Here is a 23544-nt window from a genome sequence, read left to right as displayed (position 1 = left end):
TCTGGACACTACTCTTGAGGAAGTGTGTGGATTAACAGGAGGCTTTCCAGAAGGAAATAACCAAATGGATCAGAGACTGAGAAAACACATTTAATGAAGAAACACTTAAGCATTTGTCCACTTAAATTTAGGAAAAAAAAATCTAAAGAAGCCAGGTGAGTCCTCAAAATAGCTGAAAATAGGAAACTAACATTTTATCTGCGTAACATGTATCAACACTTCATGTAGCAATAGACCTAGACTGGGGGAGGAAGATTTAGTTCAGATTAAGAATATTAGAAAGATTAGCTCAGCATTGAACAAGTTTGTCTAGTTAAGTGGGCTTTTATTTATTAAAGAACATATTGGTCAAATACTTATCAGAAATGAGTTAGGTACAGCACACTTTTTCTTCAGTTTCCTTCTAAATCTCTCTCTTTCTAAATAACTTTATTTATTTTTAAAGCACAAGCTTTCTGGTGGACCAGTACACCACTTTTATGCCCCAAACACATTTTTATGAGCAAGTTATTAAGCTCTAGTATACAGAGAAGTTTATTATGGAAATGTTTACAGAGCTCCAGCTATTGCACACATATAATAAATGCTCTAATATCCACATAAGAATCTACAAAACACAACTGAAACACCCTTTTAAACAGGAAAACATTTAAAAGTCTAATTCTACAATATTGTACACCCCCCAAAAAAGTAGAATCTCACTTCCATTTTTTAAATTTTCTTTTCATCATTCCATGTTAATTCTCAACTGGACACTTTCTCATACTGAACACTCAAGCCATAACTGCATTGAATCTGTTTCGGACAGCATAGCAACAGCACAACATTTCTGATGTTTTCCATCAATGTAACAAACCACACCAAACAGAACAAAATAAGCACTGTTTTATTTTTTTTCCTTAAATATTTAAGCTAACATACACCTGCAATTTGGTAATGAAGGCCCCAATTCAGCAAAGCAGTTAAGCACATGTTTCAGATTCCAACACATACTCAAAAGGTTTATTGAGCAGGGACAATACCTAATAGAGATGCAAAATTTTGCGCTCGGCTGTAACTTTAAAATAGAACTGCTGCCCTTAACGACAAATACAAGATCAATCCCTTTTATATAGGATCCCTCTTATCTTTATACCTTGTGTTCACATCTCACACTTAGTCCTGAAGCACAAGTTAGTTCTCTCAGCAGGATTGCAACAGGAAGTATTTGCAATTTTAACCTCCATGAAACCTAACCATTAAATTCTCACTAAAGCTGATAATCTTGGATAAACTCCTGAGATTTTATAAGTAAACATCCATACCCTGATATACCATTCACCAAGGGTAGCTGAGAGAAGAGCACAAGCCTGAGAGTTATTTCAGTTAACCACTGGTTCCAGTTTCTTGGAAGAAAAAAAACCACAAATGCCAAACAGGCAAAGGTACGGCTTTCTGCACAGCAGGAGACCAAGAGAATACAACAGAGGGGAACTTTTCTGTTGCCAAAGGACTAGAGACACCACCATAAAAGTTGTAGAACACATGCCAAGTTCACTACCTCATCAAACCTGAAATGGTTTCCCCTCTACTCCACTCTGGTAAGACCCCACCTGGAATCCTGTGTCCAGCTCTGGAGCCCACAGCACAGGAGAGACATGGACCTGTTGGAGAGGGGCCAGAGGAGGCCACAAAAATGATCAGAAAGATGGAATGGCTCTGCTGTGAGGACAGACTGAGAGTTGGGGTTGTTCAGCCTGGAGAAGAGAAGGCTCCAAGGAGACCTTACTGCACCCTTCCAGTACTTGAAGGGGGTTTATAAGAAGCGGGACAAACGTTTTAGTAGAGCTTGCAGCAATAAGACAAGGGGTAATGGTTTTAAACTGAAAGAGGGGAGATTCAGAGTAGATACGACAACTTTTTTTTTTTTTTTTTTTAAATGAAGTTGGTGAGGCACTGGCACAGGTTGCCCAGAGAGGTGGTAGATGCCCCATCCCTGGAAACATTCAAGGCCAGGCTGGACGGGGCTCTGAGCAACCTGATCTAGTTGAAGATGTCCCTGCTCATTGCACAGGGTTGGACTAGGTGACCTTTGAAGGTCCCTGCCAACCCAAATCATTCCATGATTCTGTAGATCAACACATTAAAATATCTTTTCCATTCTACTTCCAAATCGCATAAACGCGCTCTCAAACATAATTTCCAAAAATAATTAGGCATATTAGACTAGGTAAGGTAAGACTTCAATTAACACAACGCAACTGTTAAAAGTCAGATTTCAGAAGAGAAAAACATTCCCACAGGTGGCTGACACAACACTGTTGCATGTCATGGCATCAATATTCAGTTACACATAAAGAAAAGCATTTGTTATCAACTCACAAACTAATACTACAAAGCTCTGTAAACAAGAGAAAGAACCTTGCATGGTTATGCAAATACACAATGAATAAATGTCAAGACTAACATTAAGAATAATTTGTTGGGATGCAAAAATAGCATCACCTTTTAAAAATAATACCAACAGCATGAGGTCATGGAATCACTTTATTGATGAACTTTTCTTCAAATGTAGATCATAACCCAAACACAGCAGTAGGTGGAAAGGGGATAGCAAAAATCTTCTCTTTGCAGCAAAACGCTTAACAAAAGGATGCCTATACTGTCAATAACACCAAGTTTTTCCCTCTCTTCTTGTGAAATTTACAGCACATCTCATTTCATCAATTAAGGAAAGGGGGGGTAACTTGCATTCATATAAATAAACGACATCTAAGCAAAGCCCATCCCAGTATTCTCATCGTCTTTCAATGGGAATTAAATTCCCTGAAATGTTTATTATATTCAAAACATAACAAACAAGTCTTTGGAACCTAAGCAATGAAGAATTTATCTTCCTGAGGGCAATTATGCACCAGTCCTCTGACAATACTCCCCACCCTGAGAAAGGCACGGCTACGTACATTGTAAACAGAGGATCTCCTTACGGTTTATTAGCATTATGTAAACATCACTGATAAGAAGAAAATAATCATTTTCCCAAAATGTGACTTACTTTTACACAACAAATCAGTGTTATTACAAAATTTAACCGAGTTTGCACACAATACTGAATTTTTCCTTACGTGTATATCGTAACACACTAGTAGCTGTAATAAATAGTTCTCAAACAATAACCACTGTTAAAAAAAAATATAATGATGACACCAATTTCATATGACAATTTGCAAACTTACAAAAACTGCAGTAGGCAACAGTTGTACACAGATAAAGCCATAGATCCCTAAAACATAATGTAGTTTTGGATCAAAAGCAAGTTGAATAAGCACATGATAGCAGTTGAGAACTGTCATGATAAGACCTTTTAGGTTTTTTGTACCCAATTTTGGCGTGTTTACTGTAATTGTTGTCAAATAAATACTTACAAGACAATTTACTACCTAGCTGTTCCTCATTCAACAATAATTCAGGCTGGGTATTTAAGAATATCAAAATTGTAACTACTTGTCTTTAGTCCAAAGTATACTTTGCCAGTCCTTTAGAGTCATAACATAGAGGCTGTATTTAAATGTAACCGAAACATTTCAAGGGACCAACGTATAAGAAATACCATATACACAGAATCAGACTGAAATTCGTAATTACACTTTTCAAAAACAAGCTTGCCCAGTTTTCTCTTATGGCTCTCAGCAGGAGTTAAAACCAAGATTTAGAACTGTACTACATTTCAAATAAAGGGTAAGCTCTACTGCATGAGGCTGTCTATTTACAGGTTCAGCAGGGGAAAAAAAAAAAATCAGGTAGTGGTAAGTTCTGCTAATTTGACAATTCTCATATATAAGAAACTTTGAAAAGTTTTGATTAGAAAAACAAAGCTTCCATGACATCATCCCAAAATGAAATAGAATAGCCAGAACCCTCTGTAACCAACAACAGTCGAAAGAGTCTCCTATCAGCTAGGATGTAGGGAAAAAAAAAAAAATAAATAAATAAAAAATTTTTTAAAAAAATCACAGCTCAGACTCGTGCAGGAAGTTCCAGGATCCCGACTGAATGGCAAGAATACTGGCACTTACTGTCACTGACCTCAGAAGCTCATCAGGAGAAATGATTAAGAGAAAACTAAATTAAATTATCAATACAGCATGTATTATGACTTTAACATTGAAACTCCTTCCCCTCAACCTGAGATGAAAACTGCATAAGCAATTAAACCAGAGTTCTGTAAGACCCTCTAAAAGGAACAAAATTATCAGTAAGCAATTTTTGAAAGCAAACATGTTTTTTAGAATTGGAATGAGAAATTGTACAAAGAAGTACAAGAAAACACATCTTCAGCAAAGATCACGGTCAATAGTTACGTAAATAAAAATATTTAAAAATTAAAAGCAATCACTCAACAACTACAACTAACTGCCAGTGAAAGCAACATTCACCTTACAGAATAACCCCACAATTAGCTGAAACATGCAAAGAAGTCTAGTTGACACTAAGAGGAACTTTTACCTCCTCCCCCTATTTTTGCATGGGCAAGGGCAAAAAAATTCTGCAATTGAAACCCTGTCGATCGGTCTCTCCTTTTCTCCTCATTCTCTCAAGCAACAAACATTTGAGAAGTGAAGTGACAGGAGTCTTGCTTTGAATGAATTTTCTAGTATAATTCTAGATATAAATGAAGCAGGTCCCATCAACATAACAGCAGAAACTTAGTTTGACATAATATCCTTAGTAAGAAAACAGTCAGTATTCACATATATAGTTCTAAATTTCAGGATTCTAACTTAAATAGGGGAAAGACATTCACCACAACAACAAAAACAGACTTTTCTGAATTGAAACTTTTTACTTTCAATTGCATTGACCTGTAATAGTGGACAGTCTTGAACTGTTCTTAATTATACGCAGCCTTTAGTACAGGGCAGTTTTAAAATAGTGATACCTGCATGAGAAGATTTGAGTTCTTCAAATACATTCAAAATAAAAATCCACGGTCCAAAGGAACCCAAAGCATTAGTAATACAATAATTTAGGCCAAGCAACAACAACAACAACAAAAATCAAATTATGAAACAGAAATCTCAGTTTGCAAACAAATTGGTTGTCCCAAGCACAAAAGTGCTAAAGAGGCGGTGGAGCAGAAAACAACCCTCAAAGAAAATGTAGCAACTACTGAATCACTAAGACTGCTGCATAAGACATGAAGTGTAATATGAAGTCATTAAATATTTAGTGTAAACCAGAATCTACTTTTAAGTTATCTATTGCCTATTATCTTGTTCCAAAAGTTCTAACTCACCCCTCTACCCCACCCCCCCCAAATACCATAAGCCAAGGTAAACTAATTTAGCTAACAGCCTAATACAATGGGTCTTCTGAACGAAAGATTTCACCAGACAAGCCCTTGCCTGGAGTTGCAGACAGGTATAACGAATCTACCACAATGACCTATTATAAGGAAACCGTAATTTTGTATATGAATAAACAAGTTACTCCAGTAGTTCACATGAATACCTGAGAGGTCCAATGTTCTGGCAGAGATTTTATTCATTTATTTATTAAAAGAAAAAGGCATGTGCTAATGAATATGATTAGAATTCTGCTTATCAATCTCTGTCAAAAGCAAGGCCATTTTCTTTGGGTGACTGCCATATTTATTTCCCTCCACACATGTTTTTTAATAAAGAATGAGGTTCTTGTATGGTGTCCCTTAAGACCTGTCAAATATTGCAACAGAACAGCAGACTTATGTACATTTTTAGCACCATCTCATAAATCCTTTTGGCTAAGTTTCTCTTCTATAAGCAAGACAAAGATCAGTTTACATTACAAGAAAGTTTAAATCCAAAGCCTAAAGACCTCCCAGAATATAATACACTGTTTTAAACAAGTATAAACTATTTAACCAGGTTCACTGTTTCATTCACTAAAAAATACTTTCAGGGGGGTAAGAAACAAGCTACCCCATGTGATTCAAAGGTGATTGCACAGTGATAAAGTAAAGATAACTGCCTTGGCCCATGACACATCTGAACCCTCAATATTAAATCCTGCTCTACTGAGAGAAGAGTCAGTGGCCCTTAACTTCTATCTGGAGACTCTCTCCTCAGTAGTTTTGGTTTAAAATAACCATTCTCGGCAAAGAACAATTTCCTTCTTAATGTACAATCTTCAGACCACTCCTCTAGAACAGGAGTGTCCAACCCATTTTCACTGGGGGCCACATCAGCCTCACGGTTGCCTTCAAAGGGCCAAATGTAATTTTCAGACTGTATAAATGTGGCAACCGTGAGGCTGATGTGGTCTCCCGTGAAAATGAGTTGGACACCCCTGCTCTAGAATATCCTGCCATCACATACTGCACCTGCCAGGGGTGAATCACCAAACTGCAGGGTAGTGCAAGCAGAGACCAGAAAGCCACAATCGCTGGGCTTCTGTCCCTCACTTTGCTACCGGTTTTCTCCATGGACTTCACTAAATGCAAGTCTCACTGTGAAAGTTTATGCATCTACAAAAACTGGGATATATTATGCTTTACCAAGGAAAGGCAATGTGCCATTGATTTAAAATATTTCCAAAACACAATATAGAACTGACAAACTTTAGTTGTTCACAGATCATCAATTGTTTAAAATTAAGTTTCGACATTTTGCCAGATGGTTTTCTTTCATTTTTATCATCAAAATTACATTTTTATTATTTCTATTTATTACAAAATATTTCCTGTACACTCCACAGAGAAGCAGATCTGTTTTATCACAGAATCACAGAATCAGAGAAAGTTAGGGATTGGAAGGGACCTCAAAAGATCATCTAGTCCAATCCCCCTGGCAGAGCAGGAACACCTAGGTGAGGTTACACAGGAAGGCGTCCAGGCGGGTTTTGAATGTCTCCAGAGAAGACGACTCCACAACCTCCCTGGGCAGCCTGTTCCAGTGTTCCGTCACCCTCACTGAGAAGAAGTTTCTTCTCACATTTAAGTGGAACCTCCTGTGTTCCAGTTTGCACCCATTGCCCCTTGTCCTATCATTGGTTGTCACCGAGAAGAGCCTGGTTCCATCTTCGTGACATTCACCCTTTACATATTTCTAAACATTAATGAGGTCACCCCTCAGTCTCCTCTTCTCCAAGCTAAAGAGCCCCAGCTCCCTCAGCCTTTCCTCACAAGCAAGATGCTCCACTCCCTTAATCATCTTTGTTGCCCTGCGCTGGACTCTCTCCAGCAGTTCCCTGTCCTTCTTGAACTGAGGGGCCCAGAACTGGACACAATATTCCAGATGAGGTCTCACCAGGGCAGAGTAGAGGGGAAGGAGAACCTCTCTCAACCTCCTAACCACCCCGCTTCTAATACACCCCAGGATGCCATTGGCCTTCTTGGCCACAAGGGCCCAGTGCTGGCTCATGGTCATCCTGCTGTCCACCAGGACCCCCAGGTCCCTTTCCCCTACGCTGCTCTCTAATAGGTCATTCCCCAACCTATACTGGAAGATCTACACAAATGCATTAGTATTAAAGACTGGACTATGACTACTTCCTTATTTCACACAGGACATGGCGGGGGGGGGAAAAAAAAAAAAAAAAACAGACGACACATAGTAGCAGCAAGTTTTGGTCCCCGCAATATAAAAAAAGATGTGGACAGGCAGGAGAGGGGCCACATAAAATTATCAAAGGGCTGGGAAGCCGCCATATGAGGAAAGGCTAAGAGAACTGGGCTTGTTCAGCCTTGAGAAAAGCAGGCTTAGGGGAGACCTTATCACCATGTTCCAGTAGCTAAAGGGTGGCTACAAAGAAGATGGAGACTCCCTTTTTACAAGGAGTCACATGGAAAAGACAAGGGGTAATGGCTACAAGTTATTCCTGGGGAGATTCTGATCGGGCACAAGAGGGAAATTTTTCACAATGAGAACAACCAGCCAGTGGAATAATCTCCCCAGGGAAGTGGTGGATTCCCCAACATTGGACACTTTTAAGATTCAGCTGGACAGAGTGCTGGGCCATCTTGTCTAGACTGTGCTTTTGCCAGGAAAGGTTGGACCAGATGATCCTTGAGATCCCTTCCAACCTGGTATTCTATGATTCTGTATCTTGAGAGAAGATATTCAAAATGTCCTACGTGAGCCAGTTCTCAGGAGTTTGTATGCTAGGAACCAACATTACTACCGATGCAGAGTGCTTTGTCTACAAATACAGCAATCCTTATATTACAAAAATCTGGACCTCGGATAATTTTAAGGATCAAATTTAATACATGTACAGCTGGGATTTACAAGTGCGTCATTTTGTAATTTCTCTTTGAAGATGAGTCTTACCCATCTTAAGTTGCCAAGTTTTGCATATTTCACATCTTATGAACTCAGTTTGGCTGAAAAAAAAATAATAAAGTAATGCTCTGTGCACTCAAAAGGATTAAAAAGTAGGATGACTAAAGTGAACAGCAGCTAACAATCTTCTAAGGCATTTTGCATCGAAAAGCTCATCTGACTTCATAAAAATGGACTTGCATCCAAAATCCATTGCTATGAGGCCCATACAGAAGTACTGTAAAATTTGAGTTCTTCAACAGCTAACAGCACTGTTCCCTGCAACTTCTCAAAAATCTGTCATGCACAAAATAATTTGAGTGCTTTGAATAAATTAGTTTGATATATCACTAAAGACAAGTAATAACACAGCCCCAGAAGTAATCAACATCAGTAAAAGATTAAATGCACAAATAAGTCATGTGTTATTTGATCTCCTCTCATAACTTCCAAGTTTCACAATTCTCATAGCATCAGCAACCGAGACATTAAAACTGTCACCATGTGTGCAGAAAATTCTCTGTTCTCCAAACTAAGAGATTCTGCTTTGATATACAATTCTTTATACATGCCAACTAGGCTTGAACCAAAAGCCACTTCGAACCGAACTATGACTGCAAGGTTACACAATTCACATCGGTTCCTGGAGTTCAGAAATCCATCAAGAATCCCTTAGGTCACAACAAGAGAAAAAGGGCTGGGAACTCATTTTGATATCCATGCCCACCACATTCTCTGAATTACTTTATTTTTTACATATTAAAAATGATATTACCATAAAGAAGTCATGGTCAGGATGAGAGCTGTTCACTGAGCACCGTATAAAACAGGGCTAACAATTCTCAAGCGTGAGTAGTCCAGGAAAGAGCAGAAGGATCAGTAATGCTCCACTCAATGGCAGACTACCGGCAAAAAAACCCACCATAGAAGAAACAACTACAGTAACAAAAACATCCCACCCCCCAAAAAACCTAACATACGGTTTCTTCAATATAGGAAATTTTCACTCCCTATAATTCTGCATCATTTAAAGAATTTTGATATTCCAGCTAAGCAGCTTCTTTTACCTTGGGGGAATCTCTAGTAATGTTTTTCAGCACCCCAAAGATAGGGGAAACAAACATGGAAAAAGTAAGAGATTAGAAATTACTTTTTGACAGTTAAGTTGCCAAAAATCAAAGCAGGATAACGTGAATGATTAATGCTTAAGAGGAAATGCTAAACATAATATTGACGCCAACTTCTTATAGCACATTTTTAGCTGCTGAATGAATTTTAAAAAATACTCGAGAAAACTGATTATTTATGTCAATAAAGAGCTATTCTTTTTAGAATTTATAGTCACTGTACTGACTACGAAAACCCATTAATTTTACAAGTCTCCTCAGTGTCTTTAGCTTCACAAATCTAACTTTGTACTATGTTTTAGCCATGTTCAATGCAATTTTTTAAAAAGTACTTCTGGTTAAAGTGATCTTAAATCTCCTCTGTTACCTCAAGGGAAAAAAAAATATTTTTATGTACTCCATAAGAACTTATCCAAAATAACTTTCCTCATATCCAAAGCGAAAGCATCTTCGCATATAATCATTTTTTAATCTCATGTTTTATAGTGCAAATTTCTTTGAAATGGAAAGTAATTAGCGTTTTCACCACAGGAGACAACATATACCAAGTACTGTACTTTGATTTCCTCTGTTGAGATCCACTAGATAGCTCAATAGTGAGAGAAAAAAAAAATCATATTAAGTTTATTATCCAGCACATAATGCTACAAGTGTTTAGCAGTCTGATCACAGGATTTGACATTCAAGGCTATTTACCATTCGTGTGCTCTTCTGTACAATCAGACTTCTGCCATGCTAACACATATTTATATATCAGCAGAGCTTCCTGCAATCACAAATAGATTCCCATACCCTCAACTGAACCAAGTATCTCTTATGAAGTTCTTCTATAGTGCTACTGCAGTTGCATAACAGTTACATATTCTGAAATATATAATAACAACTCAGATGGGACCATCATCTACCACGCAACACATTTTTAAAGACATCAGCAACATGAGCTGACATTTTATTCTCTCATTTTAAGTGGAAGAAATCAGGATGCATTTAAGACAATCTTTTTGACCACTGGGTGCCACTCTTGTTCTGTGTAAAATATACTGCCTAACACTAACAGTCTTCTCAGTCTTTTTTTTCCCCCAGCTTTAAACAATTCTGATTCTTCTAAAGAAAGAGGAAAATTTGCAAGAACTTTTACACACGTTTCTTACTACTTTTCAGAACTTGCTTCCAGCCCCAAGAATGCAATTTTGAAAGAAGGCTAGCACACACATACTTTTACAGTATATGAAGGGTTTGTTCGTTTGGATTTTTTACACTGAAGTTATATAATAACCTAGTTATGCTACACTTAAATCATCACATGCAGAGCAACAGATATCTGCTGCAACTGTGTAGCCCCATAGCACTGTAATGCCATTACCAGTAACAGCTTCATATTGAGTTTGCGAGGCCTCAGGACTGAGGTTTTGAGCAAACTTGTCAGGCTTGCTCTGTCTGAGCTTTCCTTGAACTGCCTGAAGTCTTTTTTTTCACCTTGGTACAGCTTTAACAGCTATTTTTCTAGCTGAGCAGGTGTCTGTAGCTAACTTGTTTTACATTTATTGATCTTTGTATGGTACAATCATCATTTGATAAAGACAATGAGTTATTCTATGTAGAATCAGATATTTAGGGCTAACAACATGATGTATTATATAGAAATACAGGCCTGTTTTAATAGCAGACACCTTGACAAGTGGAAACACAGGATGTGGCATGTAAAAGTACAGGCATGAGACTACAACAGACGGGGGCATAAGCCTGGCACTGGAAACCTCTGGGCTATGAATGATTCACCAGTGGTCAGATGGCCAAAAATAGTTCTAGAGATAACAAAAAGAACAAGGAAAATAGTATCTAACATATCCAAAAGACACCACATATGGTAAAACTGGCTGTAACAAGGAGCTGTAGACCAATGAAGAAAGAACAAAGATGCAAAAGCATGTTAACAAACCTAAAAATGACCCCAGGTGCATCTTATGGTGAGGAAGAAGCAGCCATCAACACAAACATCAAATTCCACCCGGCAAGAGTGAAGATGCTGACAACTCACTGTTTGACCACCGCTGACCTTAAGACCCAGAAGAGCAGGTGAAGAAAGACGTTTAGAATCTAAGAAGTGTGTGTACAATAACAACTCAGGCAAAATTGTTATTATAATTTAAAATTTTTCTATGTAGACATAATCTTTCCGTAAGAATTAAATTTGAACTAAGAGTGATTCTTAGCTAGTATTTCAGTTCTTGAACTAAAAGTGATTCTTAGATTAGACTCTTAATATTTCAGTTACACTAACAATTCATTTTTGTCTAAATATTTAAGGTGAATTTCATCCTTGTTTATAAATTTTTGCATGTAACGCTATCCTATGCACTTTATTTATCCTATCAAATAATCCCGTATCAAACATCATAGCAGGCGTATGTATATTACAGTCTTATTGTTTAACACTATTCCTTACATTTCATAGATAGAAACCTGAGGTACAGATTAAGAAATGCTCACAGAAATTAATGATGCATGATGGAAACACTTCCTTATAAGTCCATCTGAGAAAACACGGAGGTCAGAACAAGGCTGTGGTGAACTTCATAATCTCATTATTCACCCCAGCAACCTTTAAAATGCTGCAGGTACCTTTCCGCTGTATTGTGGCCCCAAGGTGCTACAGTCACAGCAGCAAATATTAAACCAAAGAATTCTCTGAACTCATGTAAAAAGTGTGACTGATCAGGGAGATGCACTAAATTATTTACAGTCCCAGGCTAACATCCTAAAGATGCTATCGTAAGGCCTCCTCTCCTTTCTAACCAAATACTAAAATAGAGACTTTCATATCATACCATTTATTTAGTTTCTATTTCGAACAATACAACTAGAAGCCACTTTTCCACTATTGTCATTAACAGATGCCCTTTCCCACTTCTCTGTCACTTTATTGCTCTGTTCTACAAACCATTTCGATAACAAAGAAAAATGCCCCAAACAGTCCCAGCTTATGCATGGCACTACTGTAAAGTCTTATAAAATACCTGTATTCTGGATGCCGGCTTCCAGGATGATCATCCCTTGGCCATCTGTAACCTGATTCATCCTGCAAAAATATACATGCAAAACAACTGCGTGACACGTATCTCAACATCGGATGTGAGGTACATTTAGTTGCCAAATGGTACTTATTTACTGCAAAACCAAAGCATTTAATGAGCTAAAATAAAGTATTAATCATTTACCACAATGCTCAAGAGAGCAACTTTGAAATGCTGTATGAAACACAAAAACTACAAAAACTTCCAAACTATATATATGGACCTTGACTGATCAAAACGTAAATTATCATCACTAGCTTGAAATTACAGAATTTCAAACAGCTGGGGTCGAGGAGGAAGCAGTAATGACCTTTCAAAGGGACCACATATTTTGTACTTATACATAGTTACTGGGAAAAAAAAATGCATCCAACATCATGACAGAATCTTAAATAAGTGAATAACTGTGCAAATTAGAAGGATAGGTAGACAACATTCAACAAGTTGCATGTGCAAGGACTTGCTAAATAGAAATATTTTGCAGTCATTCTTCTATTCATCCAGATAACTTTACACTGCATTACAGAGAAGACTTCTGGCCACTTTTGTTTTCCCAGTTCAGACTCTCAACTTTCCAGAGAGCTGGACAATGGCTCTTTCTCAAGTCAACAGAGTAGGTAGGAACCATAAGCAGCAGCAAACAGGTATTACCATATAATCACAAGAGTCTTAGAAGCACAATAACTGCAAAAAAGCACTAAGGATCAAAACCTAGATGTTTTTTCTATTCATTCTGCTTCATTTTATGAGAACTTCACTAACAACAATGCTCTGTCTGACATAATATTTTAATCGTTCATTATTCAAGCTTAAATGAGAAGATAAACATCACAAACACGTGAAAAGAATCACCTTACGTACACCTCGGTGTGGAGGGCCACTTCTTCGGTCATGGGCAAAACTGCGACCCTCTTCATAGCCTCTGTAGTCGGCGTGACTGTAATCATCATACCGACTGTAATTCCCATCCCCAGGTCTTTCAAGCAGTGGTGGTTTCTTGGGCGCAACGTTTACTACTCTATGGTAATCATCCTAAACCATGAAACAAACAAATCATTGCTTTTAACAGCTGGAAATCTGTAGCAAATACACAAAAGTAAAACCAAGTTATTTCTAAATATGGGACTATAACAATCTTAAAGCTGAAAAAGCACAAGGGAATAAAAAACATTAAAAACTATGCCAGTCTGATGGTGGAACAACCTATTAAATCTAATTGGACACTATACAGATGTTATCCTTAGGCATTACACATTAATTATAGAAGGAAAATTTTCAACATGGTTTAAGTTTCTTTTGAAAGTTTAAAGCAGTAGCATTAGCTACATTCTAAGCATCAGCTTGCTTTCTTTAAGCATTAGCCACATATATTTCTCAGACACTTTTACGTTAACTTAGGAATGCAATAAAGGAAGTTACACCTGTGAGGTCTGTAAAACAAAGAACCCATTTGAAAATACTATCAATTTTCTTAATGTCAGTAATATCCTCCACACTACAGAGATTGTAGCAAAGACAGTCCTTGCTTCATAATCTGAATAGATGAGGGCCTTCTCAACACAATGCAGTAAGTGATCTGAGGATTCAAGTGACAGAGTTTTAGCACTCTTGGTTTTTCTTTTAATGTAAGTTTCAGATAGCTTTCTGCTAGAATGCAAAATTAATTTATTGTATTTCCTTCAAATGAAATGTCACATACAATTTACCAATTAAAGAAATCCTGTGTCTATTATTGCACAGTTGCAAAAGATACAAATTCAGTTTTCTAGAACTAAGTATTATATAAGCCAGCTGCAAATAAAAAGCAAACAAAAACATAAATGCAAGACCTTGTATTTTAAACTCTCTTCCTTTAGCAAGATATTCTTTTTTCTATGGGCCTTAAAAAAACAAGCTAGAAATGGAGAGACTTAAGTCAGCATATACAGTTGTTTGGGGGGGATACTCAGGCTAGTTTTTTTAATAGTAGTAGTACAACTTACAGTCCAAAGCACCGATATTTTTTTTGTAGAAAAATACATTAAATTCACAAACTGCTAAATATTATCATGCAAAAAAAGTTAGCTCTGATTTCAGAGGCCACCCAACAAATTCACTAGAGGGCAATCTAAAGCCAAACTACAAACACATCCACAGCCACAATGCTTGACCCACTCTTACCTCATTGAACAACCTCCATGGTTTTTTTGGTTTTTGCTTTGGGGTTTTTTTGGGGTTGGGTTAGTTTGTTTGTTCGTTCTTTGGGGTTTTATTTGTTTTAATTTGTTTTTTTGGGGTTGTTTTGGTTTGTTTTTTAGTGTTTGCTTTGGTCTGGGTTTATGTTTGGTTTGGGTTTTTATGTGGGTTTTGTTGTTTTTTGTTTGTTTCTTTTTTAGTTTGGTGTCTTACAAAGAAGATGTGCTCTGAAGCCAAAATAAAACTGCTCTGTGCTTTAAGCTTGCCCAGAAGTTCCCACTGCATAACTAAATTGACATTCAGAAGGACAGTTACATGAAAGCTCTAGGTGTACTCACAGTTAATTGTGCCAAGTGCTTGTAACTTTATGTTGTTTACCAGGATCTGAAAGCATGCGTTTCTACTACAACCTATACTTGAGATATAATTAGCATCCAGTTTAGATTAGGACAAGTCTGTTGCTCTTTCAAACAAGAGATACTTCATTCTGTATCACTGTCATGTCTCCGTTCCAATGTACCAGCTAATGCTAAGCACGTTCATAGATTGAATAAATTAATTCGATTTTACATGACTAGTCAAAATTAAGTCAGACCTCTATACGTGGACACAGATACAATGACATAGGCTTACAAGGACTGTCAACTATCTTGAATCAGCAGAGCTGTACGAGAAGGGGCTTCACATCCATCTTTCAGTAAGGCAGAGGGACACCAGATCTTGGTTTGCCCAACTACTGCGGGTGTTGTTTTGGTGCAGATGGATAGTATTGATCATGATAAATGAGTGTATTCTGCTAGTCCCTTCATCCCCAGTTCCAAACACATGTAATATAAAACTAGCATTGAACCATCTAGTAAATTCTTGCATCACATCTTTTAAATTTTAAAGTAAATTTTCATAACACATATGCTATGCATTGTTCCCTGGATAGCTTGAAAGACTAAAAGAATTTAGGAATGTCACTGATGCAGTGGTTAGATTAAATTAGCAATGTGTTAGTCAAGTCAAACACTGATTAAAAAAATAAAAATCTGGGAAAATACATTCTGCCTTTCCTCATGTCCTATTGCTGATAAATATTTTGGAGAAGCATCTGACTAAATACCCTGTGCAAACTTATCTGATTTCCAGTTTGCTGAAAATGCAAAAATTTTGTTATTTTCTGCAAAGAGAGTTAAAAATGTCACCAAGCAGCCAAACACTAATATACTACTCAATAGAGAAGACTATGTAACTAGTTACCAAGTTACCAACACCAGTATGCTTACAAAACAAGCTGAAAATATCGTAGAGGGAACCCAGAACATATGCTAAATCAGTTATGCTATTATTCCAACATATAAAAGAATTAAAGGAAAAGCCAGATAACAGGTACAAGTACCTAGAATTTTATTTTGCAAAATGCACATTGCATAGAACATTAAGAATACTTTTTGATATTTCTTTTTAAGTTCTGTTTAAGGTGTAATAGCTCAAAAGACAAAGCTACAACCTGTTTTCTTTCTTCTCTAAAGCCTTCAGACACAGGAGAGAAAAAAAAAATTACCTAACTCTTTGGCACAGAGATTTTCTAAAAGCATTCTAAAGTTATTCTACAGCAGAGTAAGCACAGCTTCTGTGTTTACTTTTGCAAGCATAACATATAGTAGAAGTCTCCATGCCTACAAAGTAGATTTCCATCAACACTCTTCTTGATAAGCATTTCCCTTACAAGGCTCCAAAACACATTTTGTTAGCAAAGATGTATTTTTGGCTTTTTTTGTAAACATCTCCTTCTATATTTTAAGCATCATCATAAAAAAACTGCATCAGTGACAAGAACAATAGTGAAAGTACTTATTTTATCACCTCAAATCACTTCAAAGATGTAACAACATACAGAAAAAAAAAAAGTCTGGGGAAAAATATAACATAGTATGGCCTTTGGTTCTCCAGAGATTACCAAAAATCCTGTGTTGAATAATATAAAGAATTACACACACAAAAAAATCAATTTATCAAAAGACAAATATTCTATAACACTTTCAATGGATTTGAAAATACAAGATTTAACTTTGAAGGCATCCTATTATCTCTGTGCAGATGCGTTGGCTAGATTGTTGGCTTAAATGAATGAGAAAAGAAGGGAACTTGAGGTATACTAGGTACTTCAATACCTACACAAATCCAACCTTTATGGTACAAATCATGGTATAAACGTATAGTATAATGGCATAATGCTAAAGAAAAATACTATACACTTACATCAGGATGAATCTTTGGAGGGACACGTTCTCTTGGAACTCTTTCATAGTCATATCGCCCTTCGGACCACATTTCGTCTCTTCGATACGCCACTGAAGACGATAAAAATCCAATTAGCCAAAACTGGACTCATTATGAAAAGGATAGTGAGCACAGAAATAAAGGTTCTCAGACTTCTCCCAATAACATGTATTATGCACAAGCCCTGCACATAAACTTTTGGGTTTTTATTAGCCTTTTTAATAGTAAGTCTATCTAGTTATAGAAAGTAACTAACAAACTTTAAGCAAAAAAAAAAAAAGAGAGAGTATGTTAAAAAACAACTGGAAATTAGTGCAGTATAATCAGTGTAATTACAGATTTACAGATACTATAAATAGCTCTGCTGAAATATGAGCATTTTGCAAATACCCGCTGTACATGTGAGTTCATACACACATACCTTATAGCAATTTTGATATTGTTCTGCTAAAAATAGAGGACTTTTTTTTTTTAAAAAAGGGTTCAACTCCTATTTATTAGATTGAATAATTTCTGCTTTTTATATAATATAATAACTTAGAATTATTTGATCATCTCAGCCATCTAGAAAGATGTTAAAACACAACACGTCATTCAGTTAGTACAAAACTCTGCATTTTGAATACATGAATGAAATGCATTCTTCACATGCAGATTTTCCTGTTTTAAACTGGGAGCCAGCAGAACACAAAAATTCATCTTTCCAGAGAAAGGTGACATTCAAAATTAGTAACTAAATACAGCTGGAAATAAACCATCACCATAAGAGATTCTAGTCATGCTATGTTAGATAACATGAACTTGAGGAGCTGAAAACTTTCTGATGATATTAAAGATGACAAATTTAGACTACACATTTTTGAAAATAGATAAGAAATTGCTATAAATACATTTTTCAAAGTTTACCTTCACAATGGTCCTTCTAGCTATTAAAAATAATCAATAAGAAAAAGAAACAGCAGGACATGTTCAGAAGGAGAAATACATAACATTATCTACTTATTCAAAATAAAAACACTTATTTGGAAACAGACTTATGAGGCTATATAAAAATATTGATTAGTACAGATGTTAAGTAAGGGGTTTATTAACTGTAAACAGAGATAGCACAAAGTCAGATATATATTTTTGTGAAAAACAAACATTCACATACTTGCTTTTCTGTCAGTTTTAGCAACCCTGCTTCTGAAGACCCATTCAATTACCTACAAAAAAAAAAGAAACTAAAGTCAGCAAAATATGCATATATATTCATTAGCACATGTTTTAAGTAAACTAGACATTTAAAAACTAAATCTTTCAACCACCCATTATCTGTCTGAATTAGTACAGAGTAATTCACTACACTCAATTAAGAAAGAATACGAACTACTCAGCTGGATTCACAATATCAAAAAATTTTGCATGACAAATTGTTACAGATAAAACACTTTCCTAATAAATTCTAGATATTTTCTTTCCCTTTTATCATCTTTTACTCACTATTTCAAGTCTCAGTTTTTCTTCCATTTTTTAGCAAGAGTTTTTGGAAACTACTGTAATAGCTTTCTTAAGAACACTCAGGAAAATATCTAATATATTCACTTATATTTATTTGTCTGCCTTTAAGTATCATTAAGTGGAGAAAAATAAGACTCCGTTGCATGTGATGAGAGGGTAATGAAAAGTTTGATTTAAGAAATGCTTTTCCTTTGGTAATGGACAGTAAATCTCAATGAAGTTGCTCTTTCCTCAACTGTTATAAGCCTTTATGTTCAGAAAGTTTTGACCCTACCATTGGTACAAATGAACCAGAGTATCTTCATAAAATATTTTTCCATTTTATAACAGACTTGACCTTAGGTATGTTCCATAACCAAGACACAGGACTAGTCTGCTGTAGCCACAAATTATAAATCACAAGCAGACTACACCAAGAGAGTTTTGTTGGTCCTGGTTTTGGTAATGGTAAGAGCTAGAGGGTCTGCTGTCCCTGCCCTCTCCAGTGTGCTCCACCTAACAGTTACCAATTCCAAAACCATTGCTGTATTTGTTGGTCTGAAATTCTGAAACCATTGCTGTATTTGCTGGTTAGGCATAGCCATCAGAAGCCCTTTCCTGGCACTTTCACAGTCACTGCCTCAACTTTTCTTCATTCCTTACTTCAGGGACCTTTGCTGAAGCCTGAGAAATTCACACCAGGGGCTATACGTGCACTAACTGTTCTTAGGTCTACTCTGTGCCCTTTCTTTCCCACATCACCAGGAGGGTGCTCTATCTGCTCTTACGCTGTCCTCACAATCCTATTTTCTTTGTACCTAGAATACTCCCATGTTTTACTTGTACCAGGAGGGACAGAATTAGCTGATGCAAAACAAAGTCATTACACTGGAAGACTGCCACGCGCTCCCCCAAAACACTTTGCCGCTGGTTATTCAGGCCCAGTCCTTGCCCAGGGTGGACCATTCCTTGGGCTGGCAAGCACCTGCTCCCACCCCTGCTCCTCCGCAGCCCACCCCCCTCTCCAGGCACACAGACTCTTGGACCTCATGGCAAATCTCGCCCAGTTTTCAGACCAACAGCAAATATCAGAAGCTGGATTCAGATAAGATTGTCAAATGGATTTCTTTGCATTTTGACAAGCACAGTAGCATCCATGCCCTGCTGCCTGCAGCAGTGATGGAAATCCTTAACTGAACACCATGTTCAAAAAGCAACACCAGAGTTGGTGCAAGCTTACACATCATGTCAAGCCATCTCCAGCATCCCAAGTCACATCACTGGCAGCGGTTACCAATGTTCACATATACGCTCTGTTATATTATCAGAAAGCAACATTGATAAAAACACTCCCATTTTTATCATTGTTGATGGACCTCATTGAAACTAGCGAGAATTATCACCAGTATTTTGATGAAACAAAAACACAAGCTGGAAAAAAAAGCAGAGATATACTACCACAAAAGCCAACAGACTGAAGAAAAAAAATACAGAGTTACGTCAAACAAGAAGTAAGTACGGAGGTGGAAGAAAAAAATCTCACCAGTGAGAATATTTTGCATTTGGAGGAATGAAATGAAGAAAATTAATCAGATAAAAATCAATCACCAAGTCCATTTCTCAAAATGCTGTTAAGGAAAAAAGTAGGAAGAGACCAATTTTGTAAAGAAGACTAAACAGAAAAATTTTAGCTGAGACCAATGAGAGAAAGGATGCATCCAAAAATACCAGAAAAGAAAATCAAAGGGAAGAAAATGCATTTTTCCAGCACCTTGAGCACATTTCATCTGTTTCCATATAAAAAAAAAAAAAAAATCCATTCTTAAATGATGTGACCTAACACTGCTTTAATAACAACCATGAAGAGACTAACCTCTCAGGATCAATACGAGACGATTGCATTAGCAAGGATTCAAGAGATCAAACCTCAAGTTTACTACACTGTATTCAGATTAATTTGTTCTCTCAGTACAAAGTTTTTCTGAAACAAAGATTAAAAAAATTAAATAAATCTAGTTTTGTTTCACACTCAACACCATTGTCACTCATATTGACAATTTTCTATTAGCATATGCAGCAAAGGTAGCTGATATTTCTTTAATATCATAACATAATCACTTTCTATATTAATTTAAACAACCTTTTCCTATTTTTCATTGGAGGTGACTGCTTTCCCTAAAGCAAGGTCTTTATTTTCTCAAATAAAGACGCTCCGGCATATGCAGAAGCCATTCTATTAACGCAGCGCAAGCTGCTCCGCTGTGGCCAGCTGCCAAGAACGGCTTTGCTCTGACTATCACAGCCCCATGAGCACTATGTCTTGCTCTGTGCTGGTGTAACTGTTGTCACAGAAGAAAGGTTTCTTCATTGGGCAGATTACGTGGGTCACTAAACTTCAGATTTTTGTTCAACAGTGTTGTCTTTATCAATGAATCACCTATTTTTAATTATTTTTTTGCTTTCTAAATAATATATGCTAAAAAAAAGCTGACACATTTGCAAAAGCACTCCAGTATTCTGCAGTTACTTGAGACATCAATTGTCATCATGGCTAGAAATATCTACTTCTACAGGATCTGTAATTTTCCAGTGTGTGCTATCAACCTGCAGAATCTACATTTTTGTTTCAAAAACATACAGCTTTCTAACCCAGATAGCTACATCTTGCCATATGTGAACAAAGCACAAAACCAATGCTGTGCTGTAAATGCAGAGGCAGGCAGCTGCAGTACCTCTGATGCTACTGGGATATATCTGTTTTTATACTATTACTTTGACAAACAGCAGAGATTGACAAATGTGGGATAGATCTGTCTCTCCTCTGCTTTGGAAAGCTCTCAAAAAAAAAAGCTTAGACACTTTTGTATGAGTAAAATCTAGGAAAGATGCTTAGAGAATTGTAACTTCTTAGAAATATCATGGCCAATTTTGCAACACTTGCTGCTTTGAGGACATAAAGAAAGAGAAAACACCGCTTTTTCTTCCAAAAATTAGAATCTGTGTTTGACAGTGCTTCAAAGATATCCCAGTGTCTTTTACCTAGACAGGAGGCAAGATAGATAAAACTGAGTTGGGGAAAAAAAATCTAACTTTCTCCTCCTCCCCCCATACTTGGACAGGCAGAAAACACTGAACAGACATAGTCCTCAATTGGTAAGATAAAAAGGCAGCAGTGTAAAAGCAGAGGGAAAAATCCACCATGACAGTATATAAAATACTGTGAAGGAGTCACTGAGTATAAACAGCCATGCCAAGAGAATCCACCTCTTCCTAATAACAAATCTTGTGTTATAAGATTTTCAAAAGCAATTAGAAGCATGACTGCAACAAGTCTAGGCACATTCAACCCAGATACCAAATAACCTGAAAGAAGAGACTTTCTTCCAGTCTTTCCTGACTTGTTCACAATAATTTTGACTTCAAATAAGAGGAGAAAAAAACCCAAACAAACAACAAAAAAAACCACACCACAACCACTGAGCACAAAAGCCAAATTAACTCCCAACTCAAAACAGAAAAAAGCCAGAAATGTGTAAGCTGAATAAAAATATTAAGAGCAGCAGCATTCTGATGAGGTTTTACAATCCCACTGGTTCAGTTTTCTTACCACGTCATTCCAATACGTCCCTGGGAGCACGAGAAATGGAGGCAATGCGTTGGGGGTTATAGTAACACAATGACTGATGTACTTATCTTTGCCTGAGTGCTTATCTTTGCCTGAACACCTGCAGTTACCAACATCACACCCTTCATCAGTGTCAATGCTACAAAAAGAATATTCTACCAGGCTGCGATGGGGCTGGCTGCGCTAGCAATGGCAATGTAAACAACTGTATGGATCACCGCTTCCACCATGCCTTTTCGTCTTGCAGCACAAACATTTTGACAACAAAATATGTCAGCTCACCACACTGTTGTCATAACAGGTCAAAACTTCAATGTTTTCAACATTTACACTTGAAAGTACCAACCAACTCTGAATACTTCACCCAGGGTAAATCGATGTATCAAACTCTACTCATTGCTTCCACAGATTCTGTGGGTTTCCACCTTTTTTTTTTTTAATGTATTTCTGACAGAGTCTCCGTTCCCTTGAAGTCCCAGACACCTCAAATAAAGAATTGTTATAAGACAACCCCTGAAAACCCTAATGCATGGTAAAGAGCCTAGTTAAGGAGTATGGGTGAGAACAAAGCACCATGGAGAACAGACTTAAAGTGTTTAAATACTAATACTTAAAATATATTACAGGACACCCTATTGTTAAGCTAAGCACAAAGATTTATTGTAGTACTTCTAAGGAAATCATCTCAGTAACACACTCATGTCTTATTTATCCCTCTAGAAACATAAAGATACTGTTGTTGCACCATCATACCCACAAGACGCCTCACTGCAGTGTTTACAATGGGATTTATATTGCCTTCGGACATTCATTACTGAAGTTTAAAATAACTCTCAGAAGTATGCAGAAGCGGTAACATCCTTCCCTTCAAAACAAAACCACAAGGTAAACTGAAAGTCCAAATATTCTGTCACGGATGGGTTTTTAAAAGGATTAAAAGGTAAGGTTTACCACATCCACCCTGGGTGCTGGCGCAGCAGCCCAGAGGAGGTCACGCACCCCACCCCTCCCGCCACTTCCATCCACCCCAACCTCCCAGAAACCCGGGAAAACGAAAGGCCCGGTGCCGGGCTCCCCGCAGGTGCAGGACGCGGGGCCCCGCTCCCAACACCCCGGGGCTGCCGGGACGGGCCGCGCAGACGCTGCGGCGACCGCCCGCGCACGCGCCCCGCCACGGCCACGGCCGCGGCCCCAGGGGGGAGCGCAGCGGCGGACGGGCCGCCACGGCCCGCGGGCCGGTGCTGAGGGCCGCGCCACCGGCTCCGCCGCGATCAAGCGGCACGCTCGCCCCGCGGAAGACGCGGGCGAGACAACCGGCTCCGCAGCAGCCCCCGCGGGCACAGACCACCACTGCCGCCGCCCGGATCGGGCCCGCCCCCGCCGCTCACCCGCCTGCCCCGCTCACTCCCGCGGCAGATCCCCCGGCGGCCGCCGCGCCTCCTCCCGCCGCTTCCGGCGCTCCCCGAACGTTGACGGAAACACCCGCCTTCCTTCCACCATCGCCACCGTCTATTGGC

The 23544-nt window shown here is 37.8% G+C and overlaps 1 protein-coding gene across 4 annotated transcripts in view; it reads right to left on the bottom strand.

Moving 5' to 3' along the window:
- The window catches only part of PPHLN1 (periphilin 1), a 69149-nt gene extending 45675 nt beyond the window's left edge, over window positions 1–23474 (bottom strand). For all 4 annotated transcript variants that reach the window (XM_065632345.1, XM_065632354.1, XM_065632329.1 and 1 more), the window contains exons 1-5: window positions 23416–23474; window positions 18077–18128; window positions 16903–16994; window positions 13333–13512; window positions 12424–12485 (exon numbers count right to left, since the gene is read on the bottom strand). In XM_065632345.1, the coding sequence (XP_065488417.1) occupies window positions 12424–12485; window positions 13333–13512; window positions 16903–16994; window position 18077 (335 nt within the window). In that variant the 5' untranslated portion in view covers window positions 18078–18128; window positions 23416–23474. The remainder of the gene's footprint in view (window positions 1–12423; window positions 12486–13332; window positions 13513–16902; window positions 16995–18076; window positions 18129–23415) is intronic.
- Window positions 23475–23544: the final 70 nt, after the last annotated feature.

The sequence above is a fragment of the Caloenas nicobarica genome, chromosome 1 (assembly GCF_036013445.1).
Source record: "Caloenas nicobarica isolate bCalNic1 chromosome 1, bCalNic1.hap1, whole genome shotgun sequence".
Classification (NCBI taxonomy): Eukaryota; Metazoa; Chordata; class Aves; order Columbiformes; family Columbidae; genus Caloenas; species Caloenas nicobarica.
This window is presented reverse-complemented; position numbering and strand designations above follow the sequence as displayed.